Source organism: Pyxicephalus adspersus, chromosome 5 (assembly GCF_032062135.1).
Source record: "Pyxicephalus adspersus chromosome 5, UCB_Pads_2.0, whole genome shotgun sequence".
NCBI lineage: Eukaryota > Metazoa > Chordata > Amphibia > Anura > Pyxicephalidae > Pyxicephalus > Pyxicephalus adspersus.
Window position 1 is genome coordinate 15,542,963 of NC_092862.1, and position 22,976 is coordinate 15,565,938.

General features: G+C 40.0%; 1 protein-coding gene across 1 annotated transcript in view; it reads left to right on the plus strand.

Annotated features, from left to right (window-relative positions):
• Positions 1 to 22,976, plus strand: part of EIF3H (eukaryotic translation initiation factor 3 subunit H) — an 87,533-nt gene that overhangs the window by 47,138 nt on the left and 17,419 nt on the right. Inside the window, exon 3 of the mRNA XM_072410716.1 lies at positions 19,295 to 19,462. Within this exon, the coding sequence (XP_072266817.1) occupies positions 19,295 to 19,462 (168 nt within the window). The remainder of the gene's footprint in view (positions 1 to 19,294; positions 19,463 to 22,976) is intronic.

The window sequence follows — 22,976 nt, forward strand, 5'->3', positions numbered from 1 at the left end:
TTTTGGTGCAACTCTTTAGTAACCACCTAAAAACAGCCGGTTGGTTACTGTAAAGCTCCGGGTAGTGCACCTGCCTAAAAAGGGCTGGGGAGAACACTGCCCAGGCCCTCCAAGGAAAGCTGTATTCCTAACATGCAGTTAGGTTAATCAATTTCCCCCAAAATTTACCTTGGATTGTGTTAATGACATATAACTATGGTAGGGACATTAGATTGTCAGCTCCTTTGAGGGACAGTTAGTGACATGACTATGGACTTTGTACAGTGCTGCATAATATGCTGACGCGATATAAATACTGTGTAATATTAATGGTGGATTACAGGATACAGTAATATAATGGTTATATCTTATACAGATATGGTATTGCTGTGAATGTTTAGTTTATTCCCAGGGTTGGTAATATGGCCTGGCATAGCTAGTTTTACATCCTTGCTTATTTTCCAGCCTGCAGTTTATCGTACAGCTACTGTGATTCGTCCTTACCGTGCATCCGTAGTCAGTCTGCTACAGTAGCTTCAACACTACTTGCTGGCTTAGTGGATTGACTTATTTTCTTGGATAAGTGGTGTGTACTCATAACTCTCAGGGCCCTTTCACAAACTTGGAAACGTCAGGCAATAATGAAGTTGTATATTAAATCTTGTCGAGGCAGTTAGCTGGGAGCGGGATGCTTTTGAGCTTTAAATGGACACAGTTCTCTTTTACTCCTTTGTAACCAACCGCAACTTATTTATTTTTTCCATACTGAGAACCCAAAGTGGTAGTTACACATTTACGGTGTGCCATGCTACATTTTCTTGCCAGGGGATTGATGTCTTGGCTTCATCTGTATTTGTTGCACGGAATTAGTCATGGGGCACTGAAGGCTTGTATTTTCCATATAAGAATTTTTCTCCCTGGTCGAAAATATTTTTCTGTAAATAAAGCTTTTTTTTTTTTCATTCTTTTAAGGGGCATCCATGCTCTACTTATAACCCAATGTTGTAAAGGAGGAGATTAAAAGAGGAGAAATACATACCTTGGTTTCTCTAATTATGGTTTCAGTGTATTTTTGGAAATTTCAGTTTAAATGCTCATTTTTATTTTGTACTTCTGTTTGGTTGGAATCATGGAAACACTTGGTTTGGTATGCGAGGGATGTCTTGGAAGTTGGAAGTCCTAAGGATGCGGTTATTACAGACTCATGGCACTGATAGCTCTTCTCCAAAGGAAATTTCCCACATAAATTATGCAGCTAACCAAAAGCTGAATGTAATATAATTTTAGTGTTTTCATCCTGGTAATTATTTTATAATTTCATATTTTTTTTCTAAAATTTACAGATATAAAAAACATGTGATTTTTTTTTTCCCCTGCCATTTTGAAGGTTCCTACTTCCTCATTTGATTGCATTTACGTTTCCTGTGCCTCTCTCTTTGGCTGTGATGATTGTAGAAAAATAACCCGGAACCTCTGAGGTGGGGGTATTCATCTAACTTGCTCCATTTTGACATGTGATTGGTCCAGTACAGCCCCTGGTACAGTTCGCTCCGACAGGGTAAAAAAAAATCCTTCCTAAACCCCTGAGGCGTAAAGATTTTATCAGGGACCTTATTCTATATCTACTAAATAGAAGTTAGTCAAGATCTGCAAAAAATCTTTCTTAATGCAACAAATTCTGTTTCTTAATTTTAGCAGCCAGTTAAGGTGTTTGCAGCACAAGAAACAGATGAAGAATTTCCATTAAAATGGGAAATGTCCAATAAACCTGGCAGAAAAACCTTTTTAGCAGCTTTCACATATAAACCATCTTTCACCCGTATCGAGATTGGCCAAGAAGCCTCATTCTCCTTGATGTCAAGCCTTAATCTAGATGTTGGTTACCTTTTCACTGGAAACCTTTTGACAAAGGTCAGACTTCTAGCTAAATGAATTCACGTTCCAGTAGAGTTATTGATCCAGGAAGACTTTGGTGTTTGTGTAATACTCAATTACAAGTTGTCAGTGATACTTTATACATTCTACGGAGAACTGAAAAATATGTTAAAGCTGAAGTTTGATCTGGTTATATTTTACAGTCTCCAGTGTTCAACCCAGGCATTTTTTAAGACGGTTGGGAAGAAATTGTAGGTGGGTGGCAGCCCCTGTATTGTGACCCAACTTATCAATAACCACTCAAAAACAGCCGGGTGGTTACTGAAACGTGCCAGGTGGTGTTCCCAGTTGCTATCTTCTGCAACGCAGGCCGATCATGGATTTTAGGAGGAAACCATGGTGGGATTTGTAAGTCCTTTAAAGGTTTGTTGTACCCTATACTCCTTATCAGCTCATTAAAGAGAAGCTGAAATGTTGAAGCATGAAATGGCCTCCTTATACCACGGTCATGTAGTAATGCACATTGGTGTAACATGGTGCCGGTTACTGTCGGTTATTGCAACCTTTTCAGCACCCATCTCCCTTTATATAAGAATGCCAACTTGTAGAATTTTGAAAGGTTGTAGGTAAATATACACAAGTAGGACTAAAAGTAAGCTTAGCTCTGTGTAATAAGCAAACAGTTCATCACATGTATATATAAATGGCTACAGCATAGTTCAAGCCAGTAATGATTTTAACCTCCCCCTCGATATTACTGAGTGGCTCGGGGTAAATTTTCAGTACCAAAAGCAGTCCCCCTACACTTGGGGTGACATGGTAAAGGGCTTGCCTGGTCCCTACGAGCCTGCGGCAATGCCCAAAGGCATGTGTGTCCCCTGGCATCGCGTCCCTTTTGTGATCAATGTGTTAACGTGCAGCGGTGGTGCACTGGGGGGGCACAACCTGGCGGGAAATTTAAAACTATGTACTGCTTTGACATTCAAAATTACTGACCTAATCAGACCGCCAGGATGGTTATCTGTATGGGAAATTGTAAGCAGGTGGCAGCCCCAATTATTCAGTAACCACCCAAAAACAAGTGGGTAGTTACTGAAAAGTGCTTGGTGGTGTGCCCAGCTAAAATGGGCTAGGGAGAACACTGCTAGAGATTCACTTTACTGTCCTGATTGGAGTTCACCTTTATTGGCTGCATTTCCAATTTTTAAGCAGATGTGCTTTAACATCTATTTGGCAGTCTGCCCTGGTAAGCAAATGTGCTTATCCTGCCTGCAAATTTGCTGCCGGAGTTAAAATCCGATAGTCCCAGCTTTTATTGTTGGCTCTGCTGATACCTGTAAATAAAAGCTGGAGGATTAGCTTGCCTCGAGATTTAGGCGGCATCCCGTAGAGAGAAAAATCAGTTGTTGTTTTTGCTGTGAGTTGCCGGTGTCGGAGAGACTTTTTTAAATGTCAGCCGAACATCTATAAAAGAATCAAACCTCCCACAGCACAGCCTTCTAACAGGGCAATGCCAGGCAGGTGGAGGTGCCGGCTCAGGTCACCGTGACTTGTTTAGTGTCTTTCGAAGCTCCCCAGCACCATCTAATTACTTGTTTAAAAAGCAGTGTTGTCCTTGAAGCAGCTGTAGTAATTTCTGGTTACGAACAAATTGAGCAGTGGATAGATAATTGTAGTGATTTAGCGTTTGACTTGTACAGAATTGGATTGATCAACTTGGATTAAAAAAATGCGAAATAACATTTGCCTAGGGCTTTAGTAACAAACAGAGCAGTCTTTACTTAACTTCCAGAGGTATTTCTCGCCAATTGAAACTGCTGACACCTGACATGTCCTAAAGCATTATTATATTCCTTTCCACGCCACAACAAGCCCTCGTAGTGCTGAAAGTTTGAAAAGTATTGTGGTCACCAATCATGTCTATTATGATGCATGTTGGCAAAACTCTATGGCCTTTATGCTGTGTTGATGGCATTTTTGCAACTTTGGATGTCATCCTGTATTGCAAATTACACTAATACATTTAGACACATTTTAGAATGGATGCATATTGATGCATTGGGTAAAATATGACAATGTGAATGAATTCCAGACTCCCTCCCTAGAGGTCCCTGTCAGCAGTATTTTAGAAGTTTTCATATGTATACTTTTTCCAGATGTCTTCAGCCTGGTCAAGGTATACAGAATTCCCTTCTTTTCCCATCATGGGTGGTCCTCCGTGATATAGGAAGTCATCGATGCACTCTTCATCAACATTCTGTAAGCACAGGGCACCATGGTCACTCCACTTTAGGTTGCCCTGCACTCACCGTATATCATGACATGATTATGGATTTTGTAAAGCGCTATGTAAATACTGAGTAATAATAATACAAAGGACAATATCGCCCTTTAGTGAGGTTGTCTTTAGAAAAAAAAATATTCATACTCCTAGGTGCAAACCACCTAGGAATAAATGTGTGCTTGACCAGGCCAGCAATTGCTCTTTTGACAGTCTCAGTTAACACTGAATTTCTACTTCCTCTCTCGGTAAACATTGTGAATCCACCATGCAGGAACACAGACCACAATAAAATCCTGAGAGGGGGTCTGATATGTTACAGAATTTAAATTTCCCAGTTTCTATAGTAAGAATGAAATGTTACAATGTCTTTTTAAATGCTCAAATAGATGTTTCTGCAAAAAGTGTCCTTTGTTATAGCCGCATGTGTTACAGGGAATTAGAAGGTGAGCAGGCCTTGTTTCAGCTCTCTTTAGGGTTCTCTGGCTGCCAACACCTGTAAAATGGCATTGTTCCTGTCATTCCTGCTAATGGACACGCCGGCCAGCGGAGACATTTTATTTTCTAAACAATGCTCAGGTAGTGGTTGGTTTCAATCACTCCAGAGAATGGATTTCTAACCGCTTTTGGCAGATGCAAGCACAGCATTTCCCTCCCTGTAATGCACATCGTTGTATCTTTCAATCCATTTTATAGTGCTATGGGGGCTTCTAAATTTTTCAGGAACGCTTAGCCGCTAGTGCAGATTGTTACCTGATCTCTGCTGGCACCTAAATAATAGAATGTTCTTATTGTGAGCTGCATCCTGAAACCTCAGATAGCCATTCCATAGCACGGATAGAAAGCCTAAAAATGGCATTTAGTTTGCTAATACACATTGTATCACAAGCAATTGTCTTTTTTTAAATATTGTTTTTACCTTTTTTTCATTCTTTGTTACATTTTGGTGCTGCTGATCTCCTGCAGCTTTATTTTTCCTTCATTTACACCTGCATGGCATTTCTTGAAGCAAATTTCCTGCTAATACCCATGGGCCGTTCCTATACAACATGAACCCGCTTGCTTGTTAGTTGTCTTTATCAGAATACCAGTTGGGTGATGAGGACAGAGCATTCTTATCCAATTACAGCAATTGCATGGTCATGAATCTTCATAACAGGGTTGCTTAAATGAATGCTGCAGTTTAACAACAAATACTGAGAACGATTATTGAAAAATCATTTAATGCATATGTAAGACTTTATTGATTTGAAATTACGCTGAAATATGCTTTAAAAATCATGTAACTAATTGTAAAATACCTGCAACCATTTATCTGTACAGTTGCACCATTGGGCATTTGTGCACAACCTTGATCTCCAATAGGTAGTTAGGGGTCTGCATGGAAATGTGATTTATGTAATGGCCAGAATTGGCAGGTTTTAGTAAAATTTATGGGTATTGGAGGCATTATAAACAGAGGGGAAAAACTCTTAAGTATGACTTTAAAATAAGTATACATTTTTTTATATATTGAAATCACCTAGCATACAATTGTTGTGCTGCAGTCCATGTGCTCTTTATGTCAAGTTAAAAAAAAATAGCGTAATTACACCTAAATACAAAAATGGTATGTTATGGCTTATTAGCCCTACTAGTTAAAGTTTCCTGCATTAGTCCCCCCACCTTTTTTAATTTCAGCTGGTAATGCAATATATTACATGATGTTATTGGATTTAGTTACGCTTGAAGCCATCTTCTGTGATGGAAAGTAAAATGATTTTTTTTCACTGACCACTAAGCCCAATCAAGGCCACTTAGCAGCTTCCCTTTGTTGGGAATTTGCAGAATTAATGACCACTTAGTCCACCTCATGTGCTGATTGCTGTTCACATGGATGACCCCCCAAACATAATCCCATCATTTACATTGATCAGTTTCTGCTTGCTGATTCCTGCTTCCAGGATTTGAAGTTTGCCCGTTAGATGGCTTCTCCCCCCACATATGTCTTCTTAAAATAAAGATTACATTACCCTTTTACAGTATAGCCCCCAAGTATTGTGCTGCACCCCCTGAGAATTACAAACCTTACAACATTCACACACAATCTCTACTTGGTTCTAACAGTTTTTCCTTTTTGACAACAATACATCTATAATGTTACAGTCTTAGTAATATTCTGTAGCAGAAATCGGTATGTTAATAGTAACTTATGTTACTCCCATCATTTTTTCAGTTGTTATGGTCCTGAAATAGATTGTAGTCCTAGCGACAAATGGGCAAACATTTTTTCTAGTCTTGTGCAGTCGATGGAGGGAATTCTTGAGGAATTTTCATCAGATGCCAGCCTGGCTGACTTTTGCGATGTAACAATGAATGCTTTAATTAAAACATCTTGTTCTGATCAGATGTTTGCTAAAACTGATGCTGACTTCACTTTTGTTCCGGTTTTAGATTGATGGCTGAAATTCAAAATGTATCTTGCATGGTATGGTGCAAAAGTACCATAAACCTCTCCCACCATTTTCTTTTTCTGTACTTAAATTTGTACCATAAATAATCCTAATTGGCTAAGATTTACTCTACATTAATCTGTATAGTTATATTACATAGTATGTCAGGTTCAAAAAAAGATTATCAAATTCAACCACTAGGGAAATAAACATAATCCAGATATGCATTTCTTTTTTTTTTTACCCAAACCTGTCTCCTATCAGATGCTTTTGGAGAAAAACCCTCTATTGCATCGCTGTGGAAGCAGCAGACTTTTCAAAATTCCAGCAAATCCCCTGCTCAGCTGGACCTCTTCAATCAGCAGGTCTGATTTAGCTTGCCAGATCCCCCTGCAGTGGTACAACTGCTTCCACACACAAAGCAATGGCGTACCTATAAACACTGGATATATGCGGGCACATCCTTAGGACACAATCCAGCAAAGTATTCCTCCTGCTTTTCTCCTACTATTTTGGGACAAGGATTTTGAGTCCATCTTGGAGCATCCGTATCAGGATAGGGGATGTTCCTGATAAGGCTTGAATCTAATGCCGCTGATGCCTAGGCTTTGGTGTTGTTTATCTGGGGGTTATGTTGAAACTATTGGAAGGCTCTGGTAATATACTACTTTTTCTCCCCTGAAGAAGCGGTTTCATCCGTGAAACGCCTCGGGTTTGGATAACCATTGATAGTTGATCTTTGTTTATTTAGGATCTGTTTTCTAAAATGTTTTTTATTATGTAGATTTACTGTTCTGTATGCTATTTATAAGAATGAAAGGTTTTTTTTTTTTTAAATTTTTAATTTTTGTTAGCAAGTGCCTCTAATTGTTGATTAGTTTGTTCAGATAGCAATGGTGCCACTGTACAACTTGAAATCATGCTTTAATGTATAGGAATTCCACAGCATCTATAATGTGCAGGTTTTTATTTTTTTTATTTATTTTTTTTAACAATACACTTATGTTGGCTCTTATGTTACGTTGTTTAGAAAAAAATTGGGGCGAGCAGCGAAAAGGTATTCATGTTTACGCCTCAACATATTTGTATTTTTCCTAGTAGCGGTGTTTATATTACCGCTGGATATTATCTTAAACATCTACGTCTGGTGGCAGGTTAACAAGTGCGCTTTCCAGCGATTCCTTAGAAAAACGTCGACTTGTCATTACTCATTGTCAGTTCAGCCTTCGCCTGCTAAGCAACAAGAAATCATTCGTGCCTGGTGTTTTCTTTCTTGTCTGGGTTGACTGCATACATATGGTAGTTATTCTCCTGCAGGGGAAGGGCTCCTTCCTCTGTCATCCCCTGTACAGCTGTGCATCAGGTTTCCTAGTCCACCAAAACTGCAGCCCTGACACGGTCTTCTCACTGGGGTGCGATACAAGCGTGTGATGGGATGGACAGACGTGCAGATGTTGGGTCCCCATCGTTTTTGCTAACCTGTGGCATACTGGGCTAATTCTTATGATTTAATTTCTGGTATAGTCAGGTAGTCCCTTGAAGATCCACTGACACTTGTTCTTAGATTTTAACTTCAGGGTTCAGTGTTCAGAATTTTTTTTTTATGCTGGGTCATAAAAAAATGGTAGGCTGATAGCAACCACAGCAAAAACAACCTGGTGGTCACTGAGAGATGCTGGGTGGTGCACCCAGCTAACAGGGGCTAGGTAGAACACTGAGGTCCTATTTTCCTGGTCACCTCAATCTTTTCTACTTGACAACAAAGCCTGGTCGCCTTCTGCCCGCCATCTCATCCTGCAGCTTGTATTTTGTTGCCACATGTGCATGCATCAGAGTCTGATTGGTCCCTCTCCCTTTCTTGAATATGTACATTTAATTGCAAGAGGTTAATAGTTATTTATCCTAATTTAAAATAATTTTTATATAAAGGATGCTTTGGTTTGATTTGTTCTGGCATAGCCATAGGCCACACTGATATTTGCTAAGGGCAATATACTAAAAAAAAATAAAAGAGCACGGGATAAACGTGTATATATACAAAATGTGTTTTTGTGCCCTCCTCTCCGTGTGCTATATTTCTGCTTTTGCTCACCATATCTCCTCTCAATGTATGTAATAATTAAATTTTTCTACTGTTCGCTTTTTGTGCGGATCTTAGAGAAACCCGCAGAGCGTTCGAGTTGATACCCTTATAATATACAAATATGCACACATAAATTTATTCTGTAGCCAAAAAAGCAAAGACACCACTAGTTATAAATGACACCTAGCCTGTTACAAACATCTCCTTCTGTCTTCTCTGTTTCTGGCTTCACATATGTGAATCTCAACCTTTTCCTCCAGACGGCTGAATTAACCCTGCAAACACCTGACCACCATCTGTACTTTTCCTATTTTCTCTATTCCCGGTGTGCAAGGTGTGTATAATTGCTTCGACTGAGAATATACGCTGAAAAGTCTGCCGCTCATAGACTTTCCTGATTTAATGCTCAGGAACTATGAACTGTGGCCTCCGCCAGTGAATCAGTCTGGTGGGGGGTCTTTACTGCCATGATGAGATTGTAGCAGGTGCATTGAGCACTGTATGCTGGGGCCATTTCTGTGCTTGCTGAAGCCTTGGCTCCAGATGCTTCAAATGCGGGAATGAAGCAGATTAGTGTCAGCAGAAGTCTCTTATCCCTCCATATATTTGCAGCGTGACCATGCACCTTGCTGATATATTAATCCATAGCAGCCCTCCGGCGGCGTGGAATTCAGTCCTGCCAATGTGAGATGTGACCCGGTGGAGCTCAGATCGGAGGCCGCGTGGACAGAGCTACTGCGCGTGATATTGGATGTGTTCATAAGCATTCGCTTAGTCCACAAAGCTGTCAGCATTGTTATGGATAGCAGCATGTGTATGTTCAGCTACGTCTCTTGTAGGGCCACAAGTCCTTGGTGTGAGAGTTGAAATAACATTCCTGTTGGTAACGCTCCATAAACGTGAACAGAATAAATAAAGAACTGCATCCTTCTATTCTTATTGTTTTGCTTCATATTCTCATTGCTAATTCCCTTTTTGATGATTTGTTTAGTTTTAGTCAACTGATTTCAAGGTTCACTTTTGTAGTTTTCCTAGCAAGGTGGTGTTCAGTACAGAATCATATGACAAGGGGTGTATGTGCTGCTCTGAAAAGCTTGGACATAGCTGCAGCGGGTTATATAATTTACAGAATATTAAATTTAGTCAGATCTTTGGCAGACCCTATTCATTTTCCACCAAGGAGGTGGGTGATCCAAGATGATCTTCAACTTAAGAAATGGATGTTTCTATCAGTATCCCATTAATTCAGGGATGAAATAAGGGTGACTTTGCTTGGACAAACACGTGTTATAAAAGCCTGGCTAAAGTCCATAAAACAGTTTATACGTCCTGGTCTCTCTTGGTCATGTGAGGAGCAGGACCCCTCTTTACCTGTTCAGCATTTGTAAATGGTGACCATCTCCGATGGATAGACTGGTGTTCATGTTTTTGCACTGCTCTATGCAGCATTCTGTTGGGAGCCCTGGCTGATTGATGATGATCCTGTTAAAGGTGGGTCCATGACAATTTAGGCTTAAGGAAAGCAATCGATAAGGACCCGGACACTTGGAGTTTTTAATAAAATAGGATATTTTTAATAAAATTGTTAGGTTTTCGTTTGTGTCTTCCCACTTTTCACAAAACCCAGTGGTTGCCCACCTTTTCGCACCCATGGACCACTAAATTTACCAGCTCAGGACCGTGCATGCATGGGAAGCCGTGTGTCACTCAAAGGGGAAGAAACTTTCTCCATAGTGACGTCGTAATGCCAAAACCCACCCACTCCCCCATCTCGGGCCTGAGCGTCCAGCGGACTACCAAAATGATCTCGTGGACCACTGGTTGGCGACCACATTGATTTCAATACCCCCCAATAAGGAATAAAGACAGCAGAATAAACCTAAGATTGTTGGTCTGACCCTTCCGTACTCTGTTGAAAAGTACAACCTGTCAGGACTTTAAGGAGAAGCATCTGGGCTCTAAAGAAATCCATCGTGTCTCCTTAATGCCTGTGCCCTCCCCTGCGGGATCTGCAGGAATGTACCTTGGCACCACAAGCATCTGACACTCCAGGAAGTGTCAGATGCAGAAGATACGGACAGACATGGGCTGTATAATACCGCTTTTCTTGCAATTGAGTATTATTTTTTTGGGGGGATACACTTGTGTGTTCATTTCAGTTGTAGAAAGAAAGGCTTTCTTTCTTTTCCCATCTTCCCATGGTGATTGTCATTGAGTTGCAATCTGTAGCGAGTCTGACAAATCTTCATTTCTCTGCCTGAGACCAGAGCAGTGTGTGTGTCACAGATAGACGGGGCTCAGACTAATTACCCAGAAGAATACAGCTCCTTCTTGATCACTCCATTCCAGAGCAGGGCATACGCCTTTTTGTCTCTTCATAAAAATCATTCCAATGGCTGTTTTCTAACCACCAAAAATGCCCACTAGGCAAAGCGTTGCAAATGAGAAGAGCTGTCCTTTGTTTGTTACCACTTAATCATCTGCAAGCGCCTGTGTCTACGGAAATAAAGCGACTGGCAAGATAGCATCACAGCGTGTTTATATAAGCGCCTGACATCAGGGACATATATGTGCAAGTCTTCACTTAGTGAGCATGAAAGGCCTGCCACCTCGCCCGTCATACACAAAGAGCCCCGCAATATCTGTGGCTGCCTGCCAGGAGGTCTCTGTTTATTTCACTATGTGGGTTTTCTACGGAATAATCAGTACATGCTTATCCATTATGCATAGAGTGCAAGCTTGTTCTGGGACACTAGGGAAAGGGAAAGGTAACTGGATGAGCGTCTTTAAAGGAAAATAAAAATTCGCAAATCAGGGCAGCACGGTGACGCAGTGGTTGGCACTCTTGCTTTTGCAGCGCTAGGTTCCAGGTTCAAATCTTGGCCAGTACACTATCTGCATGGAGTTTGCATGTTCTTCCAGGTATTTCAGTTTCCTCCCACATTCCAAAAACATGCAGTTAGGTTAACTAGCTTCCCCCCAAATTGACCTTAGACTGTGGTAATGACATGACTATGGTAGGGAGATCATTAGATTAGATATTAGATTGTGAGCTTTTTTGAGGGACAGTTAGTGACCATCAACTTTGTAAAGTGCTGCGTAATACATCAGTGCTATATAAATACTAGTTAATATTAACTGCATGAAGATTTGAAGATGAAGACTTAGATGGACAGATATTTTAAGATGGAACCAAACCCTGTTATACTCACTAGTCCCTGTACCGCCACATGTCGTCGCCTTCTTCTCCTAAATGCATTTTGATTGGCCGGGATAACTTACAGGTGTGCAGGAGTCCATTCAGCCCCGGCAGCAGAAGCAGGATTTCTCTGGTAGATTAGCACTTTTGACAGCTTTTGCAAGTGATCAGACAGGTAAGAAAGCTTATTGCAGAATGGACATCACCTGCCGCTTTTTGCCATAAAATCCCCTGCCTGATACCAATTTATTTTTCTATTAACCACTTGAAGGCAGTTGGAAGAAATATGATCGACCATATTTGTTTTTGTGGGCAACTTTGAAACAACTTAAACACAAATTTGTGTTTATTGAGATATTTAGCTTGGTTATCCTTCCCCCCTCATTTCCCTGACTCTGTATGGGGCCTAAACTTGGCACCTTCCATAGCTTTTCAGTATGGTGTGTATTAGCTAAGCTGGAAGAAATTCTTGGAGTTTTTAGTCGTTGAGTATTTAGTTGAAGCACACGATGGGAAATTTCTAGAGCAATCAAGATCATGTGGCTCAGGTGCCTACGTTGTATTGGTAAAATAATCATCCTACTGTCACAGAATTTCAGGATATCCGCCCCAGTCTCCCCTCTTCCACAAATAACTGGTCATTAATGTTGTGGTTAATTTAGAAGTCTGAGTAGATTTGCTTTACTTTGCCCATACGTATGTAGGAGCGTGTTTTTTTCTTTTTACTTCTATTTGTCAGTTGCTATGATACCTTGCAATTTGTTACCAGAGCTGTGCAGATGCAAGGAATTTGAGAATTTCATCCAAACCTGTCGAATAACCGGGGCACAAAACAAGGGAAACTTTACATAATTATTTGGTCATTATTGAAATATTTTACTCCCCCCTTTAAATATTTCCTACTGGAGGAAATATTTGATTCAACCTAAAGAAAAGCAAAACGTAATCTTGCATGTAGAAGAGAAACGCAGACTCCAAAAAAAAATTGCAATTGGTGTGGTGTTTGGATATTTGAAATATATTTAGGATCTTTTAATCTTTTGAAATGAGAAAAGTTCAGTGTGAGAATAGGCCGCATCTTGGTGCCCACACATGTAAAGGACATGCCTTTGAACACCATTACTGGTAAAAGTGTTCCATACTGATACATGTAAAATGGAACAAAGAAACTACATTTCACCAAACCTGTAAATTTATGTTCTGAAATATGCAAACTACCGTATTTGCACCACGAATCATGTCATAGCATTGTGGTTAAGGTTGAACTCCAAAAAGCTTCGCTGATAGATGAGGTTTGGCTTATCTCTGTGGCATCCTTCTGTAAATGCGACAGCTTGGTTCTTCCCATTGTTCTTTTTTTTTTTCTTTTTTTCTTTTTTTTGTTTCTGCACCTTTTTTGGTATAAAGAAAATTTAAAAATGAGAATGGCATAAAGTTCCTAACTACCCAACCTCATAAATGTTGTTCCAATTCTGCAGCCCTTAAAAATGAAACAAGCCGTTACTTTTGTTGGAGTTGCCTAACCCCACAGTCATGCTGCTTGGTCACCAAACCTATAGGAGTCCTTCTATGTTCCTGAATATTCCAAATTAAAGAAACACCCCCTTTTTTGAGGGAAAAAACTGAGCTTATGTGTTTAACCTGAAGCCTAGGCAAAGATCAGATCCCAGTGCAAGTTGTCTTATGTTAAAGCTTTGCAACAAGGAAAATACCTGGTGCAGTGTGCTCTCCTAGCCCTTTTTAGCTGGGTGCACCACCCGGCACTTTTCAGTAACCATCCGGCTGAGCCTAATGATCTGGGCAGAATACTACTGCTGATCTTGCCAGTAGCTTAGACTTCATTTTTTTCCGGTGGCAACGCTTGGCAGACTGATCCTTCCCTGCATTGTTGCCACCCATCTGAATAAAGTTAATACAAAGAAAAAATAATCCCGAAACAAGTTTATCTAAAGAAAAAGAAATCATGCCTAGTGGATGAGGATGGTTTACATACACTTAAAAATTTTTTTTTTTAAATTTTGTTTATGGTGTTACTGAGAAAATGTTATCTTTTTATTTTTTTATTTTTGGTTTAACCTTACTGCTTAAACAGCTGCAAATCCGTCCCTTTGAGGTCATCATGATCGTCTAGAGATTGGTCAAGTTCCTTCCATATTTGTTTTTTTTTTCCTCTGCACCAGAGTTGTGTACAGAATCCCGATTTCCCCTTGTTTTCACTGAATCTGCGCAGATGTATCTTAATGCCTGAAGCAGATGTGCCTCTTATCATTAAAAATGGATTAACCTCACTGCTGATAACTTTGCGTGGGATTGTTTCAGTCTCCTAAGTGTCTGTAAGCATTTCCTCCAGCAAAGCAGGAGGAAGAAGAAAAACAGAAAAATCAGCAGAGAGTTTGCGTAGATGTGTAGAGGTTTTTTTTTTTTCTCATATCATTTCTTAAAATGTGGACCATTTCGGGAGACATGTGGAACAGGTTTCATAGATAACCAATGACATCTTGTGCTGCTTATGAAAAGGAGCGTTGGTCTTGTCAGACAATGTTTCTAATTAAAGTGTCAGCTCATATTTTAAGGGATGATTACCTTCTTTATAAATGGGAACATGATGTAATAAATACCAATTTCAAGTTTAGTCCCAGCTTCCCAATCCTAAAAATGACTCCTAACAATTTTTTAGGCAGCAAGTTGCATATTAGCGGTCATGGATCACATTGGACTTTCTTGAAGGCATTCGGTCATCTTATTGAAATATCCCTCCATGTTTCTCTCAGTGGACTTCCGCTAATCACATCTTCTGGTTTTTGCACACCTCTGTGACTGGAAGGACTGACTGATGGTTGTGGTTCTCTTCTACTGACCATGGTCTGACCCTGAATGTTGCTAAGAAGACGGGCACTTGGGAAAAGTCTGTCCAGGCTTCAGATATTTTCCAAACATCTTCATTTGAACACATTGTCAATTTATGGGTAGCACGGTGGCTCAGAGGTTAGCACTCCGACCTTTGAAGTGCTAGATCCCAGGTTTGAATCCCCCTGTGTTTGCATGGGATTGCTCCCGGTACTCCGGTTTCCTCCCACATTCCAAAACATGCATTTAGCTTAATTGGCTTCACCCCAAAATTGTCCTTAGACTGTGTTAATGACATAAGGCTATGGTAGGGACATTAGATTGTGAGCTTCTCTGAGGTAAAGCTAGTGACATGACTATGGACTTTGTAAAGTGCTGCGTAATATGTTGGTGCTATATAAATACTGTGCAGTAATAATTGCCAATGCTTTCCATTAAAAACAAATTAAGCAGTCTTAATGGTTTAGCTTTACTTTGATTCCAACATAGCATGTGATGTTGGAATGACAGAAAATTATAGCAACCTGACACAACTTTAAAGAATACATCAAGCACAGTGCATATATCCATTAACTTGTCCCAACTCCTGGATAAAGTTGTGGCGACTAAGCCCTTTTGTGATAAAGGCAACATTCTCCCATAAACCCAGGGCAACATGATCACCCAGGTTGTATCTTTGACAGCCTACGTTACCAGGAAAATGTTAGAACAATTCTGGGTGCCATTCAGCCTAGAACATAAGTGCCGGAGAACAGAGCAGGAAGTCTGCAGGGGACAAGCACCAAGAATAGGCAAGTATTGCAGGTGCCAGTTGCGACCATATGCATATTCAATGAATGCTTATTCCACACCCAGATAATCACGTTGCGTTAATACTATTAGTATATGTAGAATTTCCTAAACACAGCATGGTATTATGAGCAACACACCTCCAATGTTGTATCAACTTTTAATATATTACCTGAATGATACAAATTTGTCAACTGTTATAGGATGTGCAATAATTACCTGTAAAATGATAAAACAATTGCATATCTTTTTTTTTTATCTCAGGATTTATAAACGTTTCTCTAAATTGCGCTTAAACAACCATCCACCACTTAGGGTCTTTATTCTAATTTGCTTGTGTACCTAATTTGTAACTTGTAAAATTCTTCTAGCTTCTCCATAATTTGTTGGCCTTTAAAATAAGAGCTGGAGTATGGTTGCTATGGTCCATATTTCTGATTACTTCAGCTTTTGATGTGAAGCCACAAGCAGTAAACTCAGGTAGAAAACCCGTTTCATTTTCTTTGTGCAAGCTAAGATCATTCTGTTGCTATCCCCACCAATTAATTGCTGCCAGCTTATTATAAAGTAGCTTAGAGCAACTTGGCCTTTATTGGTGTGACATGGAGCCAGGCTTGTGTGTCCCTTTCCAATGCTGTTCCTGGAATAGAAATTATTCTGGCACATTGCTCATTGAGAGAAAAGCAATGGTCTCTTGCTAGCACACCTCTGACCAAGTTATATGTACCTTTGCTGCACTCCTCCACTGCCCCTTCCTCCATTGCTTCTTGGTAAAAGAGTATTTAACCGCCTGAAGACATCTTCTGAAGTCTCGGAGGCCAAATACTAGTTCAAAATCCAGTCACATGGAGATGTACTGACTTCATTATCCCTATGTAAGCTTTACATGGAGCTCACACCAAGTATTTGATAACACAGAATAAATAAATTAGACCACAGAATACAGGTGCGTTTGTGCTAGTATATTTAAGTCTTTTATATTGTTTGTATTTAGATACTTTAAACTGAAAGGCAGGGAAATTAAGTAACTGAATCAGCTGTCCGTAATTGAACTGTTATTGGCTCCAGCGCGTAGCGGCCGTATCTTCGTTCTCTGCTTGAGTTGAACTAGGCACATAGTTGGAACAAATTATGTTTCACTTATGCGAACGGACATCTTGATGATACGGATCTAAGATACTGCGTTCAGTGCCTCTGGCCACTGTGAAACTAAAACGTGTGGGAAGATTGAGGATAAACAAAAACAGATGCCCATATGATTGGAATGGTGACTTCTGCCAGACAAAAACTTCCCTGTCTTGCCATTAAACGAGGCTCCCTTTCTCAATATCACACACAACAATATCTGTATACATCTTTATCGAAATCAGGCGAGGTCTTCGTTCTTATTTTTTTTTCTCCCCTCCTTTCCGTTTCACTTGCTTTGGTTTCCTGCTCCACTGCTGCGATCTGTTCACGTTAGACAAAGCTGTTCATTCACAGCTTAGATGAGCTTTCGATTGCAGTTTAAAGACCGTGGTGTTTACTGCTTGTAAAATGTTCAAAAAAGTGTAGCATTAATGTGGTAATGCATACAGGAACGTTTCCCATTATTGCAAATTTCACATTCGTCTTCACCCGTGTCTAACTTCTCATTGGCCATTGATTGGCATGTGAAAGTCACAAAAATGGCCGACCAGGGTTTCAAATTGCTTGGTGTGTAAATGGGAAACAAACATATTGCAACCCTGTATTTAGCTGTGTGCTTGGGTTTTTTTTTTTAAATGCTTAATCCCGTTCAAGAATGTCCACTGCTACCTTTTTCAGAAGATTGCTTTCTCTCAGGCACTCTTACAAAGTTAATATCTTTTGGTTATCTTTTAGCTGTACCAATATAAATGAGAATCTCATATAATCATATGCTTGGTTAATGCTGCCATTGAAGGACAGAGCAGTGAATTATTTGTGCGGTGAACAATATGGCTACTCCTCGATGTCTCCAGGTGATATATTTCAGTAGCACAGAAGGTAATTTGTGTGTAGTTCTCTTACAGGCGACATCTAATATGAAAAGGCATCAAGCAATATTTTCCTTTTTCCTTATATCTAACCATTTTCATTGTTTCTGATTTCTTTCCATCGCCTATAAAGATATCGGCCTGGAAGGACTCACTTACAGATTCAGAAGCCCCCGTACACAATACATTATACTTTTTTATGGACTTATTCCCAATTGAGTATAAGGTTCGATATTGATTCTCATTTCTGCCATATATGAAAGCAAACCAGGGAAGGTTATTCTGTTGGAAGGAGAAAGCATTCTAAGATAAACACTAGAAATGTGTTGATAATCTGGCTTTGGTAGCACCCTAGGGTGCAGTGGGTGTAAAGAGTGACTTCCACAAAACACAATATCTGTTAATATGTGAAGTGTCTGTCTGCTCATTTCTGTGTTCACCATTGCATCCAGAGCCTCTATCACTCTAAAGATGTAATAAATGATTGGGATACAGTGGCCTAGGCTGCATACACACGTTCATTCAATAATTGTAGTTTGAAAAGATCTTTCACACTCCTTTCCAACGACAAAAGACTGAATAAGCTATGTACATACAGCACCATTCCGCTTTATGGAAAGGAGGGGGAAGGATAATGGAGCGGCAGCCCGCTGCTCTCTCCCCTCTACTTCTATTACAATAATCCGTCGTTCGTGGATCCCCCAGGACGGATCCATAAACGACGGACGACGAGCACTGTACACACACCAGATTCTCGTACAGTATCGGCCCTGAGGCGATTATAGGACGAGAATCATTAGACGTGTGTACGTAGCCTTAGAAATGTTTCTAGTAAGCCAGTTTGTTGTACTACTGGGCTGGAAGATTTGCTTGTGATTCCTTTGTTATTGTTGGGTAAACAAAGGCAGCATGAATAATATGTTCTCTACAACGAAACACAGAAATGTAAACTGGCAACCATATTTGAGCCATGATTATCATACAGATGTAGGTAAATGTAGTCTTATTGAAGCCCTTGTAAAAACAAGGGTAATTCCTGTGTGCATGGATCTAGAAGAAAGTAGTGGACCCCAGGAAGCTTGTTGTGGTTGGGTTGGTTGTGCTGACACGGCTTAAGTAAAACTATGAGAACAGGAATTTTTTTATCTTATTTAAATGGACTTGAAGGTAGAAAGTAAAGTAGCAACCTAAAGATATGAAGTCATATGGGTTACATGTGTAAAGTCTGATAATACAGTGCGAATTTATATTGAATCTTCAAAGAAAAATACTCGTTATCGGTTCAGTGAGAGCAGTGATAAGGAGTAGAAATGACTAAAAGCAGAACTTAACCTATGATACTCGCCTTGTCCTCATTACCACTCAGGATGTTACCGTCTTTTTCTGTAGACTATCTTTGGCCATCACTATTGGCTGGGAGTGATGCAAGTCCTGAACAGGTGCGCGGGAAGCCGAGATTGCTGGGTATCCTATCAACCAAAGCTCACGCATGTGCAGCTCAGCCTTTTCCCATATACCCAGATCAATTCGGCAATTAGGGATTATTGCAGAAGGGACATCACCTGTTTCTTTCTGCAATAGTTAGCGGCCCGAACATGGATTTTTAATTCAAAATGTATAATTCAGAACTATATTAGAGTTAACACCTGAATTCTATTGATATCCATAGGGATTGGTCAAGTGTAAATTGCCTTAATGAAATATCAAATCTTCAAAGCAGGTAGTTTTGTATTTTTATGTGTTGATATAAAATGTTTCAATTGTTATTCTATTAGCGACTGCTATAATTTGCTTTTTTTTCTTCTAATTTAGTCCAATATCAAATGGAGATGATGCGCAGCCTCCGTCACGTCAACATTGACCATCTTCACGTCGGCTGGTACCAATCCACCTACTATGGTACCTTCGTCAGCCGTGCCCTCCTTGATTCCCAGTTCAGCTACCAACATGCCATAGAGGAATCCGTGGTCCTCATTTACGGTAAGAGATCCAGTTTTCCTCCCTAGTATAGATACTCCAATTTTTGTTTCCATAATCTTTGCTGTATTTGCCGTGTGGCCGCGCTCTTTATTTTCCCAAATCGGGGTGGGGGCAGGGGGATAAACGTCTGAAGGTAGCCTGGCAGTCCCTTTTAAGTAAATACCAACTGTACGTCTGCAGCAGGCCGAGCAGCAGCAAAGTCTAGACAGAGTTTCCTTCTCTCTGTTTATTTTTCTTGCTATCAGAGACCTGATGTGTACACTCTGGAATGCTGGAGAGTGGCCGCTTCATTTTTATTCATCCGTCTTCTCTCCCTTGGTGAAGGCTGGTGGAACTAGACCAGATGTCTGACAAACCTCGATTACTAGAATGTCTGGCTCTGTGATACGTGACTGACCAATCATAACGCCATTTGCCAAGTTCCCCCCTTCTTTCTCCAATCTCTCTCTTTCTCTCCTAATACCTCTGACAGGGGCTCACAAATACTGCTCTGTTTCTTTGAACAAACATTTTTTTTCTTCTCTTTTTTTCTGCTGGTTTAATGGTGTTTCCTCAAGCTCTCCAGACCAGATGTTCTGCTCTGTATCAGAACCATAGGCAATTTAACAGCTTTATGGTTCCCCTGTCCCCCCACCCCCCCTACACGCTTTCTCTAAATGCTCCCCTTGCCATATCTGGCGGTCCTGCCTATAATTTCCAGCTGAGCAGCGAAAAGTCTAGGTCCCGTCTATCTGTCAGAAAAATACTAATGAACGCGATCAATCTTTGCTTGCTGCCCTCAAATTATTTCAGTATGTTAACAATTGGATTACGGTAAAGAACAAGTTGTTAGTGTACTTAGATTGGCTGGAAAGATGACATCACAGCCTGATGAATTTTCCACTTGTTCCCCATGTCTTCTGTCTCGTTTTTTGTCACCTTTCTGCTTGAACAGTTGACACGTCCAGTTATGTTCTGCAAGTAAACGGGCAGAACTGAAATGCAAGAAAAGTCTTCTATTTAACTTAGTAAAATATGAAAAATCTATTATGTGATTATATTGCATTTTATAGTCGCGTTCATGAAAAATGAATTTCACCAAACTAACAGTTTTGTTAAAAGCTTTGTTAGCTTTTATTAAACCATAAGTAGGACATTCAAACTTTTATCAACAGCCTTTGTCCAGTCCAATATTGCATTGCAAAGGAAATCAAAGCAAAAAAAAAAAAAACTAAATTTTGAAATAAAAATGTATTATTGATTTGTTCATAATAGCCTGGGACCTCAAAAACTGGTTTATTTAACAGCCATCATTTAAAATGAGCAGAGCATTATGGTGGTGGTGGAAGGGGGCTGTCTGTAGTGAACCTGTAAACTCCATCTGTCTTAGCTGAGATTCTAACCTGGGACCTAGTGCTGCAAAGGCTTAACTAGATGATTTATTTTTTGATATATATATATATATATGTGTGTTTTCCCCAGCCCATTTAGCTGGGTGCACCACCCGGCTGTTTTTGGGTAGTTACTGATAAGTTGGGTCACAATACAAGGTCTGCCACCCTCCTAAAATTTCTTCCCACCCGGTTAAAAAAAAAACCCTGGGTTGAGCACTGTGTATGTTATATATATATATATATATATATATAGTGTGTGTGTATATATATAATATATATATATATATAATGGATTAAGCTGTGTGCCCTTGTTAAGCTATCTAAAGAACAAGTTACAACATAAGACCTAAAGACAAATGTATAATTGTGTAGATATAGAAGGAATATGGTTACTGATAGCAAAACATTTTCCCCCTCCTTTCCCTTTCATCCTCCAGTCACATTAATATACAATGCAACTGGAATGCGTAATGTATCTCGTCATTGCATGCAGGTGCCAGCTTCACAGTCATGAAATACGTTTTATTTATCCCTACTTATGCAAGGTCATCACCCCTAAGTGATCGGGCCATTTTACAAAGCACAGCACACCATAAATATCCCACCACGAAGCAGGAACGCAGCTTGTAAAATCCAACTGTCCAGTACATATAAATGCAACGCCTGTCTGCTCCCTCACCCCTGACCAGCTATCTGTGCCTGCGGACAAGACACACGTTGTTTGTTCAGAAGGGATCTGTATCTGTGTGAACTAGAAAGACAGCTCAGTGGCCATTGTATTGCTGATTTTGAGATGCACCGGAGGCACGCTGTGTGCTGGCGAACTTTGTAGTCTGCATGCTAATAAGCCAAGCATTAAAATTGTACTCGTTTTTCAGCACGCCCCCTCTCTCCCTCCACTCAACCCTGGTGGAAACGGTACACACCAGCTAATAGATTACCTGATTGCTTTTCAGCTTTTTTTTATTGCACAAAAAATCTGTTCCCTGTACCTCTAATGTCTGACATGTAACACACAATAGCTCTGTTACTAGATGTGTGGCTGACTGGTTAAGTTGGAAATCATTACTAATGTTTCGTTAGTTAAGCCGCTCTACACTCAGAATGCTTTGACACATGGATGAGTCCACATCCAGTTGCAGCTAGCTCTTTGGAATAACCAAATAACCAGTCACCAATCTATACATTTATCTGTTCTTTGTTTTACCACTGTGTCCTGTGTTAAGTGGCCCCAGGCTGGATAAAAACATAGACAAAAAAATGGCTGCATTGCTTGGGATTTCAGTGTAGGAGAAGCACGCTCCCCTTGCTTTGGAGATGAGAAGGGGAGGTGTGCTCAAGTCCATCAAGAAAAAACTGACAGGGTTAACATTTCCTGGGATATCAGTATATCAAAAGCACAGAGGTATTGGCTCAAAAAGGAAGTTAGATGCCCCTTGGATTTCTGGTAACTTAGTGTTCTCCCCAGCCCCTCTTAGTCAGGCTCACCACCCCGCACTTTTCAGTAACCACGTTTTTGGGTGATTACTGAAGACTTGGGTCACAATTCAGGGCTGCTCCTCCCAGTTTAAAAAAAAATGTCTAGGTTAAGCACTGCTTAAAATGGAACTAAACTCGCCCTAAATTGCTCCTACACCAACTTCTTAACCTTCTTCTTTTCCTGGGTGCAAGATCTTTGGTCGCAAAAAACAAAACTTTTTTGTCAGTTTGGATATTTCAAATATAAATAATTTAGATTTTTTTTTTTTATATTGTCCCTGCGTGCACTTTCAGAAAATAAAGCTGTTAAGGTAAAACAAATGAATTGTATGCTGCAATATTTTCTTGCAAAATTCTTTTTTAAATATTTTCCTAAAACGCTAATTAAGAATAAAATTCAGTAAGTTGAAAAAATAACTGCATACAAATGCTACAGAAACATGAGAGCTTGACGTATTCCCTGTGCAGTTTGTGTAAATATTTTAACATTAAAAGAAAAGGATTTTTTCCGGGGGTGTCCAGGCGTTTTGCACTGAACTGTAGAAGTGTACTTTTGAATAATTTTATATTGGGGGAATAAAGGAAAACAGATGTGGGCTCCTTTAAGGGCAGTAGCTACCTGCTCTCACATTAGGGACTTTGCTGGCTTGTTGTAGGTTTAT